Below are 16,547 nucleotides of genomic sequence, written 5' to 3' on the forward strand. Positions count from 1 at the left end.
GGGTTTAATGTTATATTTACAGGAACTGGCAGTTTTATGTGGAAATTATTTGGGCTATGATAATCCTCGGAAAAATTCAAAGATAACACAGAAAATCACTCTCAAAAGCTCTGAAAACTGGTGACAGAATAATTTCAGCAACCCCACATGAGCTACACACAACACTATGGAGGTAGCTCTGCCCACTCCTCTAGTTCAGTTCTCCACCATGAAGGTCACCTTCAGCCTATCGTTGGTGCCATGACTTGTTTGTCCCACATCAGACTGGAGATTACATCCGCCAGTGACAATGTTTAGAAATAGAAAAAACCCTGTTCAAAAAATTAAGCACTGCATATTTTTCTGCCCTTTCTCTCTGGCAAGAACTGTGACATTTAACTGGCTACCAAAACCCATGCACCCATTCATCAAAGAACTGATTTTTAAAAAATTTGCTTGAATAAGTTGCATAGAAACTCTGCCAAAATACAAAGCAATCGAAAGGAATATGGAAACACAGTTAGTTTCTGTTTGGCATTTTTATGGAACTTCATAGCCTAAACAGACAGCCAGGGCAGTGCAATGGTTAACTGTGTCGGACTCTGATCCAGAGAACAAAGTTCGATTCCCCACTCCCACACATGGAGCCTGCTGTGTGATGTTTGAGCTGGTCACAGTTCTCTCTAAACTCTTCTCAGCCCACGCAAATGCAAGCAGTGGCAAACCACCTCTAAACGCCCCTTGCCTTGGAAACTCAACAGGGCTGCCATAAGTCTGCTGATACTTGATGGCATATACACAATAGTATGGATATCTTTTCTGTAAGAAAAATGGCAAGTCTACTCGGTACTTGAGAAATAATCACCAACTGATACACCTTACACTGCCACAGTGTGCAGGTGTTTAATTTTTAAGCCAACACACAGAGGGTTCAAGTTGCAGAATAAGCCATATACAAAAATACCACTGAACCCAAACAGAAATAAATATTTAATTGCAAATTTTAATCTCAGACTGGAATAAACCAGAACCCGCACAAACAGTTGGGTGTAAAATGGCACTCAGGAATATATACACATCACAGCCAGCCACGTCACCAAGTAATTATACAATCACCAGCATCTAGTGCAGTGTTTCCCAACCTTTTCGACATCACGGTACCCTTGACCTCACTCTTCATATCTCAGGGTACCCTTGGGAAAAACGCCTATTTTTTTAAAAAATTGATTTACTTTAACTATTAGTTATGTGAGAGACATAACAGTTTATTGCTGTTAAGTCTCTGCTCTGAACTGCCCTGGCTCCATTGCAGTATCTTCAGGAAACTCTCTTAATGACACCACCCAGGTTTGGTGACCTTTGCTTTTGGGGGTTCAATTTTATGGACCCCCAAAGGAGTAGGGCCCATCTCCCGCCGCCACCAGAAGCAAAGGTTCACCAAACCTGGGTGGTATCATCAAGCGAGTCTCCTGAAGATACCCTGAAAATTTGGTGCCCTACCTTGAAAAATGTGCATCCCACAGACACCCCCAGAAATTCCCCATTGGCTGCTGTGGAGCCCCTTCAGAGCAGAGAATCTGCCAGGCTCTTCAGCAAGTTTTATGGTGGGAAAAATTGTTTTTTCCTATCATAGACTTCAGTGGGCCTTGCTGTTATGCCCAGCTGGGTCCGTGCTGGAGATTTTATTGGGGGCTCTAGTGGGGTTTTTGTTCTGGGTAGGGGCACCAAATTTCTCACAGGGCTGCTGATGAGTCTCCTAAAAAGAAACAGACAACTTTGCTGAAGTTTGGATGTCTGGGCACTCATTCTGTGGGCATCAGCTTCACCTTCAATTGGGTGCCCTCAGCATTTGCCCCTCCCACACAAACTTCAGCAAAGTTGGCTGGTTCCTTTCAGGGGACTCACCAGCAGCCCTGTGGGAAATTTGGTGGCCATACCGCCAGCAGAGCCCCTACCCATTGAAATCTCTACCACAGAGCCAGCTGGGCATAACAGCAAGCCTTACCCCACCCCACACCTCCCATTACTTTTTTTGCACCACTGCGGTGCTACTGAGTGTGGGATGCATGATTGTTGTGTTCAGACATGTGGCAAAGGGCTCAAGCTGTGATGTGATTGGTGATTTTGGGGTGACCAAGTGGAAAAATCAGGAGGATCCATGAGGATCTGTGCTTTTTAAACACATTTGTGTGCCACTGTGGTGCCACGGAGTGTGGGATGCGTGATTGTTGTGTTTAGACATGTGGCCACGGGCATGAGCTGTGGGAAAAAAGGAGGATCCATGATGAGATGTGCTTTTTTACCACATGTGTGATTGTTGTGGGGTGGTGGTGGCAAGCAGGGGCACTGGGAGGGGAAGGTGGGATGTGACAACCAGGGAAGGGGAGAAAAAGCAGCATTGTCTTGTTTGCCTAAATTCGGCATGGATGTAAAAGGAGAGCTTCCTTTATCTCTCCCCCCCCCCAATCCATGCCAAATTTAGGCAAACAAAACCATGCTGCTTTTCAACGTTGTTCAAAGGGAGCCCCAACCGCCCCAAATCCATTTGATTCTGGTGGGGGGGCGGGGTGGAGAGCCGGTAGCATTGTTGCAATACCCCTGGGACATGCTCACGGCACCCCAGGGTACCACAGAACCCCGATTGAAACTGATTTAAAGACACAGCACATTAATCACGTGGTACACCGAAACCCTCTGTCGGTAGGAAAAACCGTTTCAAATCCAGGGGCAGGTGGCACCCATCCTGGCAGACAGGAGAACGAGGTCACCTGTCAATCTCAACAGACTTCTCATTTCATGGTGTCTTTAAACCACTTTGTCAGCTTTCTATGCCCACTTCAGGAGACTTCCAACTGTTCAAAGCATTTATATCTCCATCAGGACTAAGCCACGCTTGGCTGGTTCTCTAGCACTATCACAGTGATATGGGAAACACATCTTACCATGACATGCCTCTGAAGATCCCCCCCCCCCCCCCCCCTCCATGTGGGTGAAATGTTAGGAGCAAAAACTTCCAGATCACGGCCACACATCTTGGAAAACCCACAGCAGCCAGCTACATTGGTTGGTCACTAGAGAGAGATCTAGCAAACCCCTCTCCCGGAATTTGGAGGTGGAGTCATAAAAATAATTTGAACTTGAAATTCAAGGGTGAGAGAAGTTTTTAATGGCTTCCTGTTTTTAATTGTCTCCTCAAATAGAGGCAAATGTTTCCAGAAGGTTGTCTTATTCGTTCCCTAAATCATCACTGTTCTGAGTCTCTATTTTACTTGGAATCACCATCTACATTGAGAGTTTGTCATGTTGAATGTAAACTCCCCCCCCCCAAGAGACCAAATTTGTCCCAAGACTGGACTTGGCCTCCTCAAGAGGAGTTCCCCCTCTGAAGCAGGGATGGCCGCCTGCTGTGGGGGGCCCCTGAGCTCCCTCCTGCATTTCTCCCCTCCATGCAAACCACTTTGAATAAGATGGCTGGGGGTCCTCAGAACTTCCTGGTGGGGTCCCTTGGCAGACCATCTATCCTGAGGGGAGGCGGTCTTTTCAGTGAAACAGAAAATGACCATATTGGCCAGGGGTGGAATTCTCCTTCCAAGATCATGTTTGCTCTCCCCACCCCATCGCCAAATAAACTGAACTCTTCAAAATATTTTTTTTCTCATTTTCCAAAAAGAATTTACCAACAATACAAAGCATACTATCATTTCCAAACATTTCTTAATCCCACACCTGGTTTTGCTCCCCATTTTTAGCCCTGCCTGACTGGGGGGCTTAAAGACTGGATCCTGTGAGTTGACCAAGTTGACTCGAGTGGTTGAAGCCAAAGGTCGCACAGCTCTTTTGGTGCATAAATAATTGTTTACAGCCGAGATCAGCGGGTCTTTTTTCTAAAAAAGTGCACAGAGGCTCATGGCCTCGATTGAAGGAGGAGGGGCTGGCCCCTCAATTTTTAGTTTGGTTTAAGTGCAAACCCCAATTTATTTTTCATGCCAGTCAAGATAACTTGTCTGTGTGTGGGGTGGATGTGTGAGAGGCTTGTGGATTGGAAGATTTCAGGGTTAAATTTTGGAAGCACCCCCTCCCCCAATCCACTGGAGAAAAACCAAAGCAGGGGGGCAGGAGGGGGCATCTCCTTCCTAGACTTGCTTCCAGCTAAGGACCCCCATATCCTTTCTCACCCCAGCCAATTTCCCCCCCCCCCCCCCCGCTTAAGTGTACAAAAAAACATAATCGATCAGCCTGGAAGGGGGAGACATCTGCTTCTCAGCCCCCTCCTCACCCCTTCTGGAGATTTTTCAGACAATCCTCAACCCCTTCAATTGCAGGACTCCCTCAGCCCCTCTGGCTCAAATGCTCCCCCCTTCCCCATTTTTTTTCTTCTAGAGAGCAACTCCTTCTGAGCAACCTGGTGGGGCGTGGGGGGGAGGCCCTCAATGGGATGGGTTTTCCTCTCTGCAGTCTCCCTCCCACCCTTCATGCCACCCCATCCTGTGTTGCTGTCCTTTCTTGGAGAGGGGGAGCCCCCAACCCTCCCTGGTTCATCTCTGGGTGTCTCTTGCAGGGCTCCACACCTTGCAATGGATGTACGGCTGCCAGGTGGAGCTGGACGGGCTGCCCAATGGGGGGCACTTCCAGTATGCCTATGAAGGGAAGGACTTTCTGTCCTTGGACAAGGAGACCCTCACCTGGACGGCCCTCACGCCCCCAGCCCAGATCACAAAGCGGAAGTGGGAGGCAGAGAAGAGCATAGCTGAATACTGGAAGACCTACCTGGAGGAGATCTGTGTGGAGTGGCTGTGGAGGTACCTGGACTATGGGAAAAAGACACTGCTGAGGACAGGTGAGAAGCCATCATGTGGGGTGGGTGGGGGATCTGCAGGGCTCCTCCCAGTCTGTTCAGAGTCTTTCTCTGAGGCAGGGAAATGGCTGGGGCTGCCCCGCTCCAGTCGCCAGGATTTATAGGGGCAGAAGTGACCATTCAAAGACCAGACTCCTTAACCCCACTTCTCTCCCTCGCAGGAAAAAGTGGTACAGTCTGCTACACCCTTCCCCCCTCAGGACTGTGCCACCCCCTCCTTCCCTGTACTGGATGCAGTTCCAAAACCTGGAAAAGCCTTTCCTGGGCGGAGGGGTGGGGTTGCAGGCTGTTCTACTGTACCTGCTAAAACAAAGCCCTGATGATTGGTTTTGAGGGAGCGAACCTCCTTTCTGTCTGCCTACCTTCACCACCATCACCCAACACACACATTGCTGCCGTCCTAAGGGTGTTGGGGGAGGAGTGGAGTAGAGAGCAGGCTGCTTCCCAACAGGCTGTTTTCCCTGGGTGGGGACCCCATAAAACACAGATCCATATGATTTTAAACGGTGCTTCCTAAATTCATGTGATTCTGGCATAGAAAGAGCACAACACCCACTGGCCATGTAGAAAAATCACAAGGATGCATGTAAAACTTTATTCAACACAATAAATCCGCAGAAATGCAGTGAATTAACAGAAAGGCTTGCAATACCATCCAACTGACATTTTTATACTCCACCTGGTTCTCCAGGTTAGAGCCAAAACTCCCTACGCCACACCTCTCACCCTATGATCAACAGTAGACTCCACCACTGAACTAACATTTCCAAGTATGATTAATATGTTGAGACAGGCGGCAGAATCCCCTCCGAGGGTGGGACTGGATGACTTCATGGGGTCCCTTCAAGGCCACCTCCATCCTGCCAGTCCACTCTTAACACCAGCCAACGTTGCCCTTTCCACAGAGGCCCCAGCTGTGAAGGTGGCCCGAAAGGCAGGCTACGATGGCCGGGAGACCCTCATCTGCCAGGCCCACGGTTTCTACCCTGCGCAGATCGATGTCACCTGGATGAAGGATGGGGAGGACCGGAAACAGGACACTTTAATGGGGGGTGTCGTCCCCAACTCAGACGGGACCTACCACACCTGGCGCAGCATCGAGGTGGACTCCCAGGAGAGGGACCACTACCAGTGCCAGGTGGCTCATGACAGCCTCCCAGAGCCCCTGGACTTCACCTGGGAGGAGCCAGGTGAGAGGCTGCGGGGGGAGGAATCTGGCCCCCTTGGGGGTGGGGGACTGGCAGAGTGTGGAAGGGGAGGAAGGAGGGACTCAAGAAAAAGTTACCCCCCCACCTTAGAAGTGTCACAGTTTACAACGGCAGCTCCCAGTAGGACCCTACATGTGGTGGTGGTGGTGGTGAGGGTTCTAACTAATTGCTTGTACCACTGAGTTGAAGGGGATGGGGGTAGAACATCCAGGGGGCTCTAGGAGGCATCTCTGGGCAGGCGGGGGGCACCTAGAAAGTCCTAAAGACAGTACCCGCCTCCCGCAGCCACCTGAGTAAAAACCAGCTGGAAATCTGTACCTGAAGCTTTGTAGAGCTGCTGCCTGGCTGAATAATGATCTTCCCCTCTTCCTTTCATCCTCAGCATCCAACCAGGGGCTCCTTCTGGGGGTCCTTCTGGGGGTCCTGGTTGCCCTCATCCTGCTGGGAGCCATGGTCATCATCTACTACAGTGAGTAGACAGGGAATGGCTTGGGCCGAGAGCGTGTGTGTATATGTGTGTCTGTGAGGTTCTTGCGGTAGATCCCCACTGAGGATTGTGATCGTGGCAGATGGCGCCCCTACATCTGTTGCTGTTCACAAATCATCCTCTCATAGCGGCCTTTTTAAACATGGACGGTGTCAAGACCTCTTTTCATACTGTCTGGTCTCGCCACATCTCCAGAGGAGGACGAGAGGTTGTGGTACCTGACGGTTCCTCCTGATAGTTTGTGTTAGAGCTTTGCTATATAGGAATGTGTAGGCTTATCAAAATGCCTTTCGCAGGCCAGAGCACCTGGACTCTTACATAGAAGTGTGGCCTTGGGAGATGGAGCAAACTTGTGAAAGGGGTGGGGGCAGACGGAGAAGGGCTGCTTAGTCACAGGGTATAGAGGGGGAGAAAGCAACCCTTATCAGAATATGTACTGCCGAAGGCTTTCATGGCTGGAATCACTGGAGTGTTGTGTGGTTTCCGGGCTGTACGGCCGTGTTCCAGTAGCATTTTCTCCTGATGTTTCGCCTGCATCTGTGGCTGGCATCTTCAGAGGATCCTCTGAAGATGCCAGCCACAGATGCAGGTGAAACATCAGGAGAAAATGCTACTGTAACACGGCCATACAACCCAGAAGCCCCACAACACTCCACTTATTGGGATAGTTTGACACAAAAACTGTAGCCGTGGCAATGAATCCCTGAAATAGAACCTATTTAAACACCAACCAATAAATCTATTTCTGACAGAGAGACAGGAAAAAAGAATGATAACATACTCATTAAAGAAACGATTGATAGGGAAGGGAATTTTAAGTCACAGCAGATATAGTTTCAGTTAATGTCTAGACTCTGCAGGCAATTAAAATCAAAGGGAGGAAGTTTATAAGACAGGACAGAATTTGAAAAAGAGTCCACATCACAGAAACAACATTTGTGGGGAAGGATATATAAAATCCTGCTTAAATATGAAACGGAAATAGAGCAAGTAAAAGTTTGCATAGTAAAATGGATGCAAAACCTCCCAGAAGAAATAACCTTCCAATGATGGAAGCACTGTGGTCCAAAAATATTAAATTTCTTACGTGCCAAACATTAAAAGAGACTTGGTATAAAATGTTTTACAGATGGTTTATCCCAAATATATTATGCAAAGGATCAAAAATAGTAATAGTCTTTTCTGGAAATGTCAAGAAGAAGTTGGATCCTTCTTTCATATGTGGTAGGCTTGTCAAAGGATTAAAATGAACATATGTCGGGATGAACATATGTTGGGAGTGCTTTGATTGTGTGTTCCTGCATTGCGGTGGGTTGGACTTGATGACCCTTGGGGTCTCTTCCAACTCCATGGTAGATTCTGCATGGGCCAAAACCAGTGGTGTGAGAACGGTGTAAAAGGGTTTAAAACGGTGTAAAAGGGTTTACACCATTTTCACATCTGGTTGTGGTGGGTTTTCCGGGCTGTGTGGCCGTGGTCTGGTGGATCTTGTCCCTAACGTTTCACCTACATCTGTGGGTGGCATCTTCAGAGGTGTATCACAGAGGGAAGTCTGTTACACACTGTGTTACACACTGTGATACTCTGTGTTACATCTCTGAAGATGCCAGCCACAGATGCAGGCAAAACGTTAGCAACAAGATCCACCAGACCACGGCCACACAGCTCGGAAAACCTACCAGAGCCAGTTGAATCTGGCCATGAAAGCCTTCGACAATACATTTTTACATCGTTTTCACACTGCTGTTTTTGATACATGCAGAATCTGCCTATGATTCTAAAAAGTATTGGGTGGAGGCTCATGCGAAAATGCCCCTGTTAAGGCACCCTAGGAGTCCCCTGGACACTGAGAATATTTTTGGTGAAATTCATGCACCAAATGAGGGGCTCGAACATCGGAGGCATAAACCCACTCATTCTCTCCCTCAGGGAAATGCTTCCAAGCAAGCAAATACTGCATGCGGCCACGATTCAGTCTCGAGTCCAAACAACTTGACCAGTCTCTGCATTGTGGGGAGTTGATTCAGGGCCACAAAAGTGGGCTTGTTTTGGAAAGATGTCCCCCCCCCCCCCCCCCCCCCAGATTAGTCCTTTCCCTTGGCTAGCAGGCAGGTCAGTTGTAAAATTCATAGAAATTACCCACCAGGGCTTCTGAGAAGTCTCCAAAGGTTTGAGAATCCTCTGGATTTTTCCTGGACTGGTTTGGCCATAATACACACAGGACACCCCCACACATGGGCCTCCGCATCCTTCCGCAGGGTCTTCCGCCAGAACTGTGAGCAGATCAAATGCAGAGTTTTGGCAAACCCAAAATGTCCTGCAGACTTGGAATCAGGGCAAACCAAAAACACCTGTTTGAGCAGAGCTTCAGGAACGTAAATTTTGGCCCCAGACCACAACAATCCATCTTTGCTTACCAGTGTCCTTTTGAACACCTCCTTATCCCCATGGAGTTCCACCTCCTTATGCCCATGGAGGGCATCTCGAATCAAGCACATCAGGGGGTCCCAGTCCCAAGTCTGGCTTTCAGGCTCAGATGATTTGGCTCCACCCCCCTGTTTTTGATGCAGCCTGTTAGGTGCGGACCTGTTCACAGATCATCACCCCCAGTTACACTGTATACCCATGATGGCGAACCTATGGCACTCCAGATGTTCATAAACTACAATTCCCAATTGGCCATGCTGGCAGAGGCTGATGGGAATTGTAGTTTATGTACATCTGGAGTGCCATAGGTTCACCATACTGTCATGCTGAGGAAGGTGAGATGAGGCATCAGCCAGAAAATTGCTCTTCCCCAGGTAATACTTGAGACAACAATTAAATTTGGAGAAGACCTCTGCCCACCAAAGTCTGCTCCTCTGCCTTCTTCCCTGGTGTCTCTCCGTAGGGTCAAGTCTCTTGCCTGGGGAGATCTAGCCATGACACCTTCTGCTTGATGCCTGATGTGGGATTTCTTGGTTCCTCTCCCTGGGGGAAAGAGAGGCACCCGCATTCTCTAACCAAGAGCAGCTGGGCTGGGGGCTTTGCAAGTTGACTAAAAGGAGGTTGGAGGAGCATCTGCAAGAGGTTCAGGGTTCAGAGCCCAAGAGGCTGGCTTCACTGCAGAGGGTGGGGCTGGATGCTCTCTGGGTGTTTCTTCCACCTATGATGTCCTATTTCTTTTTCTGCAGAAAAATGTAGACAGCCAGCGGCAGGCTATAAAGTAACAGCAGGTGAGTGATGTTCCTTCCTCTCTATCCACACAATAGTTGAGGTCCTTGGGGGGGGGGGGGGGGAGTCCGGTGAAGGATCAGCTGAAAGACCCTCAGCTCCCCAACTCCAACAGAGTGGTCTAAGAGAGGAAGGGAGAGCCCAAGTCCATCCCAGTTGCAGGGAGCATCGCCTGGAGCCGCCACAGAGCTGGTCTGAAGGCCAAATGGTACAAAAACCAGAAATAAACACATCTGAGATTTCTCTGGCCTGCTGGGCCACAAAACGCTTCAAACAGCCAATAATAATATCAGACAACAAAGCACCATCCGTTACAAACAGGACCCAGGAACAGGAAGGAAAAGTCGGTCCCTAGTGATTTTTCAGAAGGTTTTTAAACATTTGAGCCAAGAGGAGAGGCAGCATGTACATGTTTTAGTAAGCAGATGTATTTAATTTCAATGTTGGTGAATTGTAACCTGGAAGATCCAATTCCAGAGAGGAAGAATCGAGACAACAACCGGGATTTTCCAGTTTGACAGTGATTGGTCCACAAGAGTCCGTCCGTCCGTCCGTCCGTCCGTCCGTCCGTCCGTCCGTCCGTCCGTCCGTCCGTCCGTCCGTCCGTCCGTCCGTCCTTCCTTCCTTCCTTCCTTCCTTCCTTCCTTCCTTCCTTCCTTCCTTCCTTCCTTCCTTCCTTCCTTCCTTCCTTCCTTCCTTCCTTCCTTCCTTCCTTCCTTCCTTCCTTCCTTCCTTCCTTCCTTCCTTCCTTCCTTCCTTCCTTCCTTCCTTCCTTCCTTCCTTCCTAGTGGTGTGAGCAGTTCTGAGATTTAAGAGGACACTTTGCATCATCCCAGAGTCCTCAGAGACTGGCAGAATGGGATGACTGGAGGCTGCTCTTTCCAGGGAGCAGAAACCCCCCATGGTCCTCTCCCTCATTTCCTGGACTGTTCCAGGCCAGGCTTGGCCACCTCTGCTCTGGGTGCACTTTGACCTCTTCAGTGTTCTCTGCAACATTTCTTCCCAGCCAAAACATGCAGCCATGAAAGCGCCCTTATAGCTTCCTGTAGGGTTGGTTGGATTTCATAGCGTTCAAGAAAACACTGCTTCAGGATCAAGTAGATTCAGTGGAGAAACTGGGTGTTACCTGCATGTCAGCCGTACACCTCCCTTGCGCTGTCCCCTCCCCCGGCCTTTTACTGACAGACACCGAAGCCTGAAGGCTGGCAGTACTGTTGTGGTTGCCTGGCACCTCCAGTATAACACTGAGAAGACACCCATTTTTTAAAGTTACAGGTGTTGCTTTTATCATTTGGGAGTTAACCCTCCGTGCACTTTCTTCTCAGATTTTTCTGCTAATTTGGAGATTTCGTGTATGTGTGAAGTGCCATCAAGTTGTGGCTGATTTATGGTGACCTTGTAGGTTTTCAAGATAAGACTTTCTCCTCAGATTTTTCTGCTAATCTGGGACTGTTCTTGTATCTTTAAAGTGTCATCAAATCCCAGCCAATTTTTGTCGACCCTGCAGGGTTTTCAAGGCAAGAGATGTTCAGAGGTGGTTTGCCGTTGGCTTCCTCTGCGTACTTGACCCTGGACTCCCTTGGAGGTCTCCCATCCAAATACTAGGCAGGGTTGACCCTCCTTAGTTTCTGAGATCTGATGAGATCAGACCGGCCTGGGCCATCAAGGAAAGATCTGCCCTGTCTGGGGCCATGATAAGAATTAGATATATTATTTGTGTTGTCAAACAGGGCAGCTTCTGTAAGAAAACTGAACCGTTGGCTGCAGGAAAAAGATGTTAGAGGCTGAAAAGAGACAAAGTCACATTAGGTAGACAGGGAGGCCGAGGGGAGGGAACCCACAGGAACAAAGCCTGGAAGGTGGGAAGACAAAGGGACCAGAGTTGGGGTGGGGTGGGGGCTGAATGGTGGTGAGGACGTGGGGCTTGTAAGCAGAGCCGGTGGAGAAAGAGAAACAGGCAAGGCATAGATTTTAGGTGGTGGGAGTTGCGAATTAGAACAACCTCTGGATGCTTGTCCCAAGTAAATCAGTTATCCTGCAGGAATCTCTGTCCATTTCTTTGTTCCCATGAAGCTGCCCTATCCTTGTTCTGCCACGGTCAGCCTTGTCTACTCAGGCTAAAAGCAGCTCTCCTGGGTTTGAGGCAGAGGACTTTCAAATCCCCTCCCATCTTTACTGGGAGAGGGCTGAGTATAAATTGAATTTTTAAAAATGGAGCTGCCAGTGATTGAACCTGTGACCAGAGGCTCTACATCAGTGATGGCGAACCTATGGCATGGGTGCCAGAGGTGGCACTCAGAGCCCTCTCTGTGGGCACACACAAACAGAGTTCGTCATGTGGCGGGGGGGGGGGGGGGGGGGGGGGGGGGATCGCGCTCCCACACACACATCTAGGCTGGCCTGGGCCGCTGGGCTCGAATATTATCATTAAACCTAAGACCTAGTTTTGGGGAAGCAGTGTAGATAACCCTGTTAAGCGCTGTTAAATCCCCTGATTTTCATGCAAAGAACTAAAGCATGATCCTTTACCTGGGAGTAAGCTCAGTTGCTGGCAATGGGGCTTGCTTCTGAGTAAACCCTCCTAAGGTCATGATTCACCGTTCGAAAGAGTTGCATGGTTGCGTAGGAGGTTAAGAGCTCATGTATCTAATCTGGAGGAACCGGGTTTGATTCCCAGCTCTGCCGCCTGAGCTGTGGAGGCTTATCTGGGGAATTCACACATGCCAGCTGGGTGACCTTGGGCTAGTCACAGCTCTTCTGAGCTCTCTCAGCCCCACCTACCTCACAGGGTGTTTGTTGTGAGGGAGGAAGGGCAAGGAGATTGTAAGCCCCTTTGATTCTCCTGCGGGAGAGAAAGGGGGGATATAAATCCAAACTCTTCTTCTTCAAAGCAAAGCCAACAACTACCACCAAGCTTACTCCTGAGTAATGCACGCCTCAGAGCCAACTGTTTTTTCTAAACTAAAACCTCAGTATTCAAGTTAAATTGCCATGTTGGCACTTTGCGATAAATAAGTGGGTTTTGGTTTGCAGTTTGGGCACTCGGTCTCAAAAAGGTTCGCCATCACTGCTCTACATGGAGCCACAGTTCCTCTCCACTGAGTGAGTGAGTGTGTGTGTGTGTGGGGGGGGGGGGGATTGAAGGATTTGGAGAGCCTTCTCCACAAATAAGCTGGTGATATAACCTCTCCTCCCCTTTTACAGGAAGTGACCGAGGATCTGACAGCACCAGTGGTAAGTGTGTTATAATGGTGTGTGTGTCATTGTGTGTATGCATGTATCAGTCTCAGAAATGGGAGTTCCTTGTTGAGACAGATTCTGTGGGAAATGTGCCCAGATTTTCAGAGGGTTTCTCACTCTGTGTTATTTTAGTCCTGCTCTCCACACCTCAAGTCAGCCAAAACTTTCAACCTTCTAAGAGCAGCAGATAGAAATCGGTTGTTGCCCTTCTGTTAATTAAACAAAAGGCACATATTTTCCATGAAGATACTTCAAATCTTTTCCTCCAGTGATGTTCCACTGGTTTTCCCTGGCTTCCCACTTCCAGTTTCTTTGAGTGTGGGGTCAGTTCCTAAGAGCTAAATCTATTTTAATAATAATTTAAAAAATCAGGAGTGGGTTTGCCTACCAAATTTAGCATGTGGCAAGTAAGGTGTTTATATGGGAGAAGAATGAATGTAGCCTTCGTAAAAATGGGGGGGACCCATTTGTTTGTAATTAAAATGCAATGGAGGAAAATTATTTGCCAAGAAAACATTGACTACAAAAGTGAGAAAGAAAAAATATCTTCTGAAAAACCCCAAAATATTAGAGCCAAAGCGCATTGTGATGGAACGAACCTCTTCTTTTTCTTTTTAAAAGTGTTTATAATTCTTAAGTGAAAAATGATTCTGCAGATCCAATTGGAAAGGGGGGAGGGATTACTAAAGGCCCAAAACTGAAATAACAAAAAGTAAAACACACAAAGAAAGTGAAAGTGGGAAACTAGAAGCCAAATGGTTGGTGCACACTTACTGATCCTACAGTTTCTCAAAACTAATGGGTCAAGAAAGAACCCAAACTAGTCCACCTGTTCAGTTAAAGGTCCCCAGAGATTCCTGAGGAGACAAGAGTCAGTGTGGTGGGAGGTGAGAGGCTTCTGGTCGGCTATGGTCCCAATCCCAATCAGGCCCCCACGTGCATGGAGCTGAAGTTTCCAAGGAGGAAGTCAGATAACGCTTCTCTCAGCAGACCGAGAAGCAGTGAATCTTAAAAGAGGCAAATAAGTCTCCAGAATTCAGTTTCCTTCTTCCGTGGCTAGTGGAGAAAGAGGGAGAGAATCGCTGTTTTCAGTTGATTCTCGTGGAGGGTCTTCCTTCCTTCCTCTCTGACTTTGCTCAGGTCTTCCTGACAGCTCTTTTGGGCAAGAGATTTCCGCTCTGGGGTAAGTGCCCCAATGGATTTCCTGCCTTTCCCTGAAGTTTGTGGCTTGACTTGCTTACTTGAGAAGTTGTTTTGAGGCCTACGCTCTGTTAGGCCCCAACATGGCTCCTGCTCTTTGCTTGTGGTCTGGTCTATGTGGGGAATGTGGCGGAGATGCCCATTGCCCCGCCTTAGCAAAACATTAGTTTGGATGGCCTCTGCGTTTCCTCCGCTTCCTCCATCACCCTCTGATTTTGATGCATGTTGAGAATTCTGTGGCTTCAAGACTCTTTTGTTTTGTTTTTTAGTTTCTGTGCCGCCTGAAGCGTAAGAGGAGAACAAAGAGGACCTACTCAAAGGTTCTGGGGATCGTTTTACCCACCTAATCCCACCCCTGACAGTGGTTTTGAGAATCTATCTGTATCACTTAGATTTTGAGAGTTTTTTCCTAATAAATTGATTTTGTTTTTGTTCTGAGTTTTGAGAAATTAGCAAGTAATTGGAGATGAGTTGAAATATTTGCTAATCTTTTTAAAAGTTAAGGAAATTGATTTATAGCCTATGCTTGGTAAGGTATATCCTCCTCAGTGGTTTTGACCGTGTCTGGGGCTTTAGGGGTGCTGTGTTCCTTCAATTCACCTTCTCTGTTTTTCTGTTCTGATTTAAAATCACCAGGTGTAAATAGTTATATTCACTTCAAATGTGCTAAAGCTCTGATTACTTCCTACAAACAGTAGGCTAAACTGATGTGATAAGACAAAGATAAAGCAAGTATATAATCCACTAAGGAACGCAAAGAAAAAGGGGAGCCAATCCCCCCAAAAACAGAGATACTTGCCAAAAAAAACAAGGAAGAAAACAGTGTAGTACTGAATTATGCTAAACTTTTAGTAATCAATATAAGTGATACAATAATACATTCATTGAAAGACATAATACTTATTGTCCAAACTGCGTCCTTCACATTGGATTCATTCATAAGTTGCAGGAACCTTTCATGAGTGAAATATGAGCCCAACAGAAACGGCTGAAGAAATTTAAAAGCAGTCCAAAAGGTGATGGATTTCAGCTGCAACAATTCATACAATGCGATAAACTTCTTAAAGCGGAGCAAAAATAGTTGCTAGTAATTATATTCACTTCACCAAGCGAGTTGTTTGATGATTAAATAGACAGTAACTCAGTCCTGATAGGACGTCTAATTATGATGTATAGCATCAACAGGAAAGTTCCGCGACCAAGGTCGCATTCCTTAACAAAGTTTGCTCCACAAGCTGTTTCATTCATATAAATGTTCAATGTAACGCAGATGGTCAGTAATACGCACTGTGTTCTGCAAACACTCAAGCGGTAATTATTGCTCTGTAGGTTATCTAGAATATGCACTGGTATCCAAATGATCTCCAATGTTAAGCCGGAAGGAGGGGTGCTTATAAGAGGAGCGGGTTTTGCCCCTGGAGCCCATGGGGGCAACAGAGGCCCTCATCTCTCAGACGCCGCCTGTAGATCTACCCAGGACTATCCCTGTCCAGGTCCTAGTTGCACATCAAATGAGATGCCCAGAGGAGTGGGGGGAGGTGGGGGAGAGATTTATTACTGGCAATTTTCTATTTCTTCCTTGACAAGAATATCATCTGCATTTTGCCTTGAACGTGATAAGATGTAAAATTTCTCCTGTTTTATTGAAATAAACCACTTGTGGACTTTCCTCCCCCACACCTGTCTCTGGTATTTCCTTCTTCATCAGCACAGAAGATCCTGAGAATAGATCCTGTAAAGATGCACTTCATCCTGAGAATAGTTAGGGTTTTCAGACTCACTTATAGAAAGAAACTGAAAACCTGTCTCTTCTGTTTTAGTCTGCTCATAGTGCGTGTGTGTTTGCACACACACACACCCAACACTATTCCCCGTTTGAGTCATTTTTGTAATCATTGAGCAAAAAGCTGAACTGTGGACCATCAAAAGTTTCAGAAATAAAACTATTGTTTGCTGGCAAGAGAAAAGGGGCTCATGCCCACTAGGCTTTTCTCTGTGAAACTCTGCTAAAGGCAAGTCTTTTATACACTGAAACAAACAAGAATCAGGCTATTCCAGTGATGACGAACCTTTTCGAGACCAAGTGCCCAAATTGCAACCCAAAACCCACTTATTTATCGCAAAGTGCCGACAAGGCAATTTAACCTGAATACTGAGGCTTTCGTTTAGAAAAAATGGTTGGCTCCGAGGCGTCCGTTACTCGGGAGTAAGCTTGGTGGTAGTTGGTGGCTTTGCTTTGAAGCAACTGTGCAACTCTTCCAACGGGTGAATCACGACCCTAGGAGGGTTTACTCAGAAGCAAGCCCCATTGCCAGCAACCGAGCTTACTCCCAGGTAAAGGATAGTGCTTTAGTTCTTCACAAGA

At 47.5% G+C, this 16,547-nt stretch overlaps 3 protein-coding genes across 3 annotated transcripts in view; 1 reads left to right on the forward strand and 2 right to left on the reverse strand.

Annotated features, from left to right (window-relative positions):
- Positions 1-15,859, forward strand: part of LOC125428796 (class I histocompatibility antigen, F10 alpha chain-like) — a 30,652-nt gene extending 14,793 nt beyond the window's left edge. Inside the window, exons 3-8 of the mRNA XM_048489457.1 lie at positions 4,538-4,816; positions 5,740-6,024; positions 6,425-6,511; positions 9,703-9,744; positions 12,947-12,976; positions 14,452-15,859. Of these exons, the coding sequence (XP_048345414.1) occupies positions 4,538-4,816; positions 5,740-6,024; positions 6,425-6,511; positions 9,703-9,744; positions 12,947-12,976; positions 14,452-14,474 (746 nt within the window). The 3' untranslated portion in view covers positions 14,475-15,859. The remainder of the gene's footprint in view (positions 1-4,537; positions 4,817-5,739; positions 6,025-6,424; positions 6,512-9,702; positions 9,745-12,946; positions 12,977-14,451) is intronic.
- LOC125428554 (zinc finger protein 420-like) overlaps positions 1-16,547 on the reverse strand; it is a 577,239-nt gene that overhangs the window by 357,654 nt on the left and 203,038 nt on the right. The window lies entirely within an intron of this gene.
- Positions 1-16,547, reverse strand: part of LOC125428839 (zinc finger and SCAN domain-containing protein 32-like) — a 665,212-nt gene that overhangs the window by 300,625 nt on the left and 348,040 nt on the right. The gene's annotated exons all lie outside the window — the stretch shown is intronic.

This window comes from Sphaerodactylus townsendi, linkage group LG03 (assembly GCF_021028975.2).
Source record: "Sphaerodactylus townsendi isolate TG3544 linkage group LG03, MPM_Stown_v2.3, whole genome shotgun sequence".
NCBI lineage: Eukaryota > Metazoa > Chordata > Lepidosauria > Squamata > Sphaerodactylidae > Sphaerodactylus > Sphaerodactylus townsendi.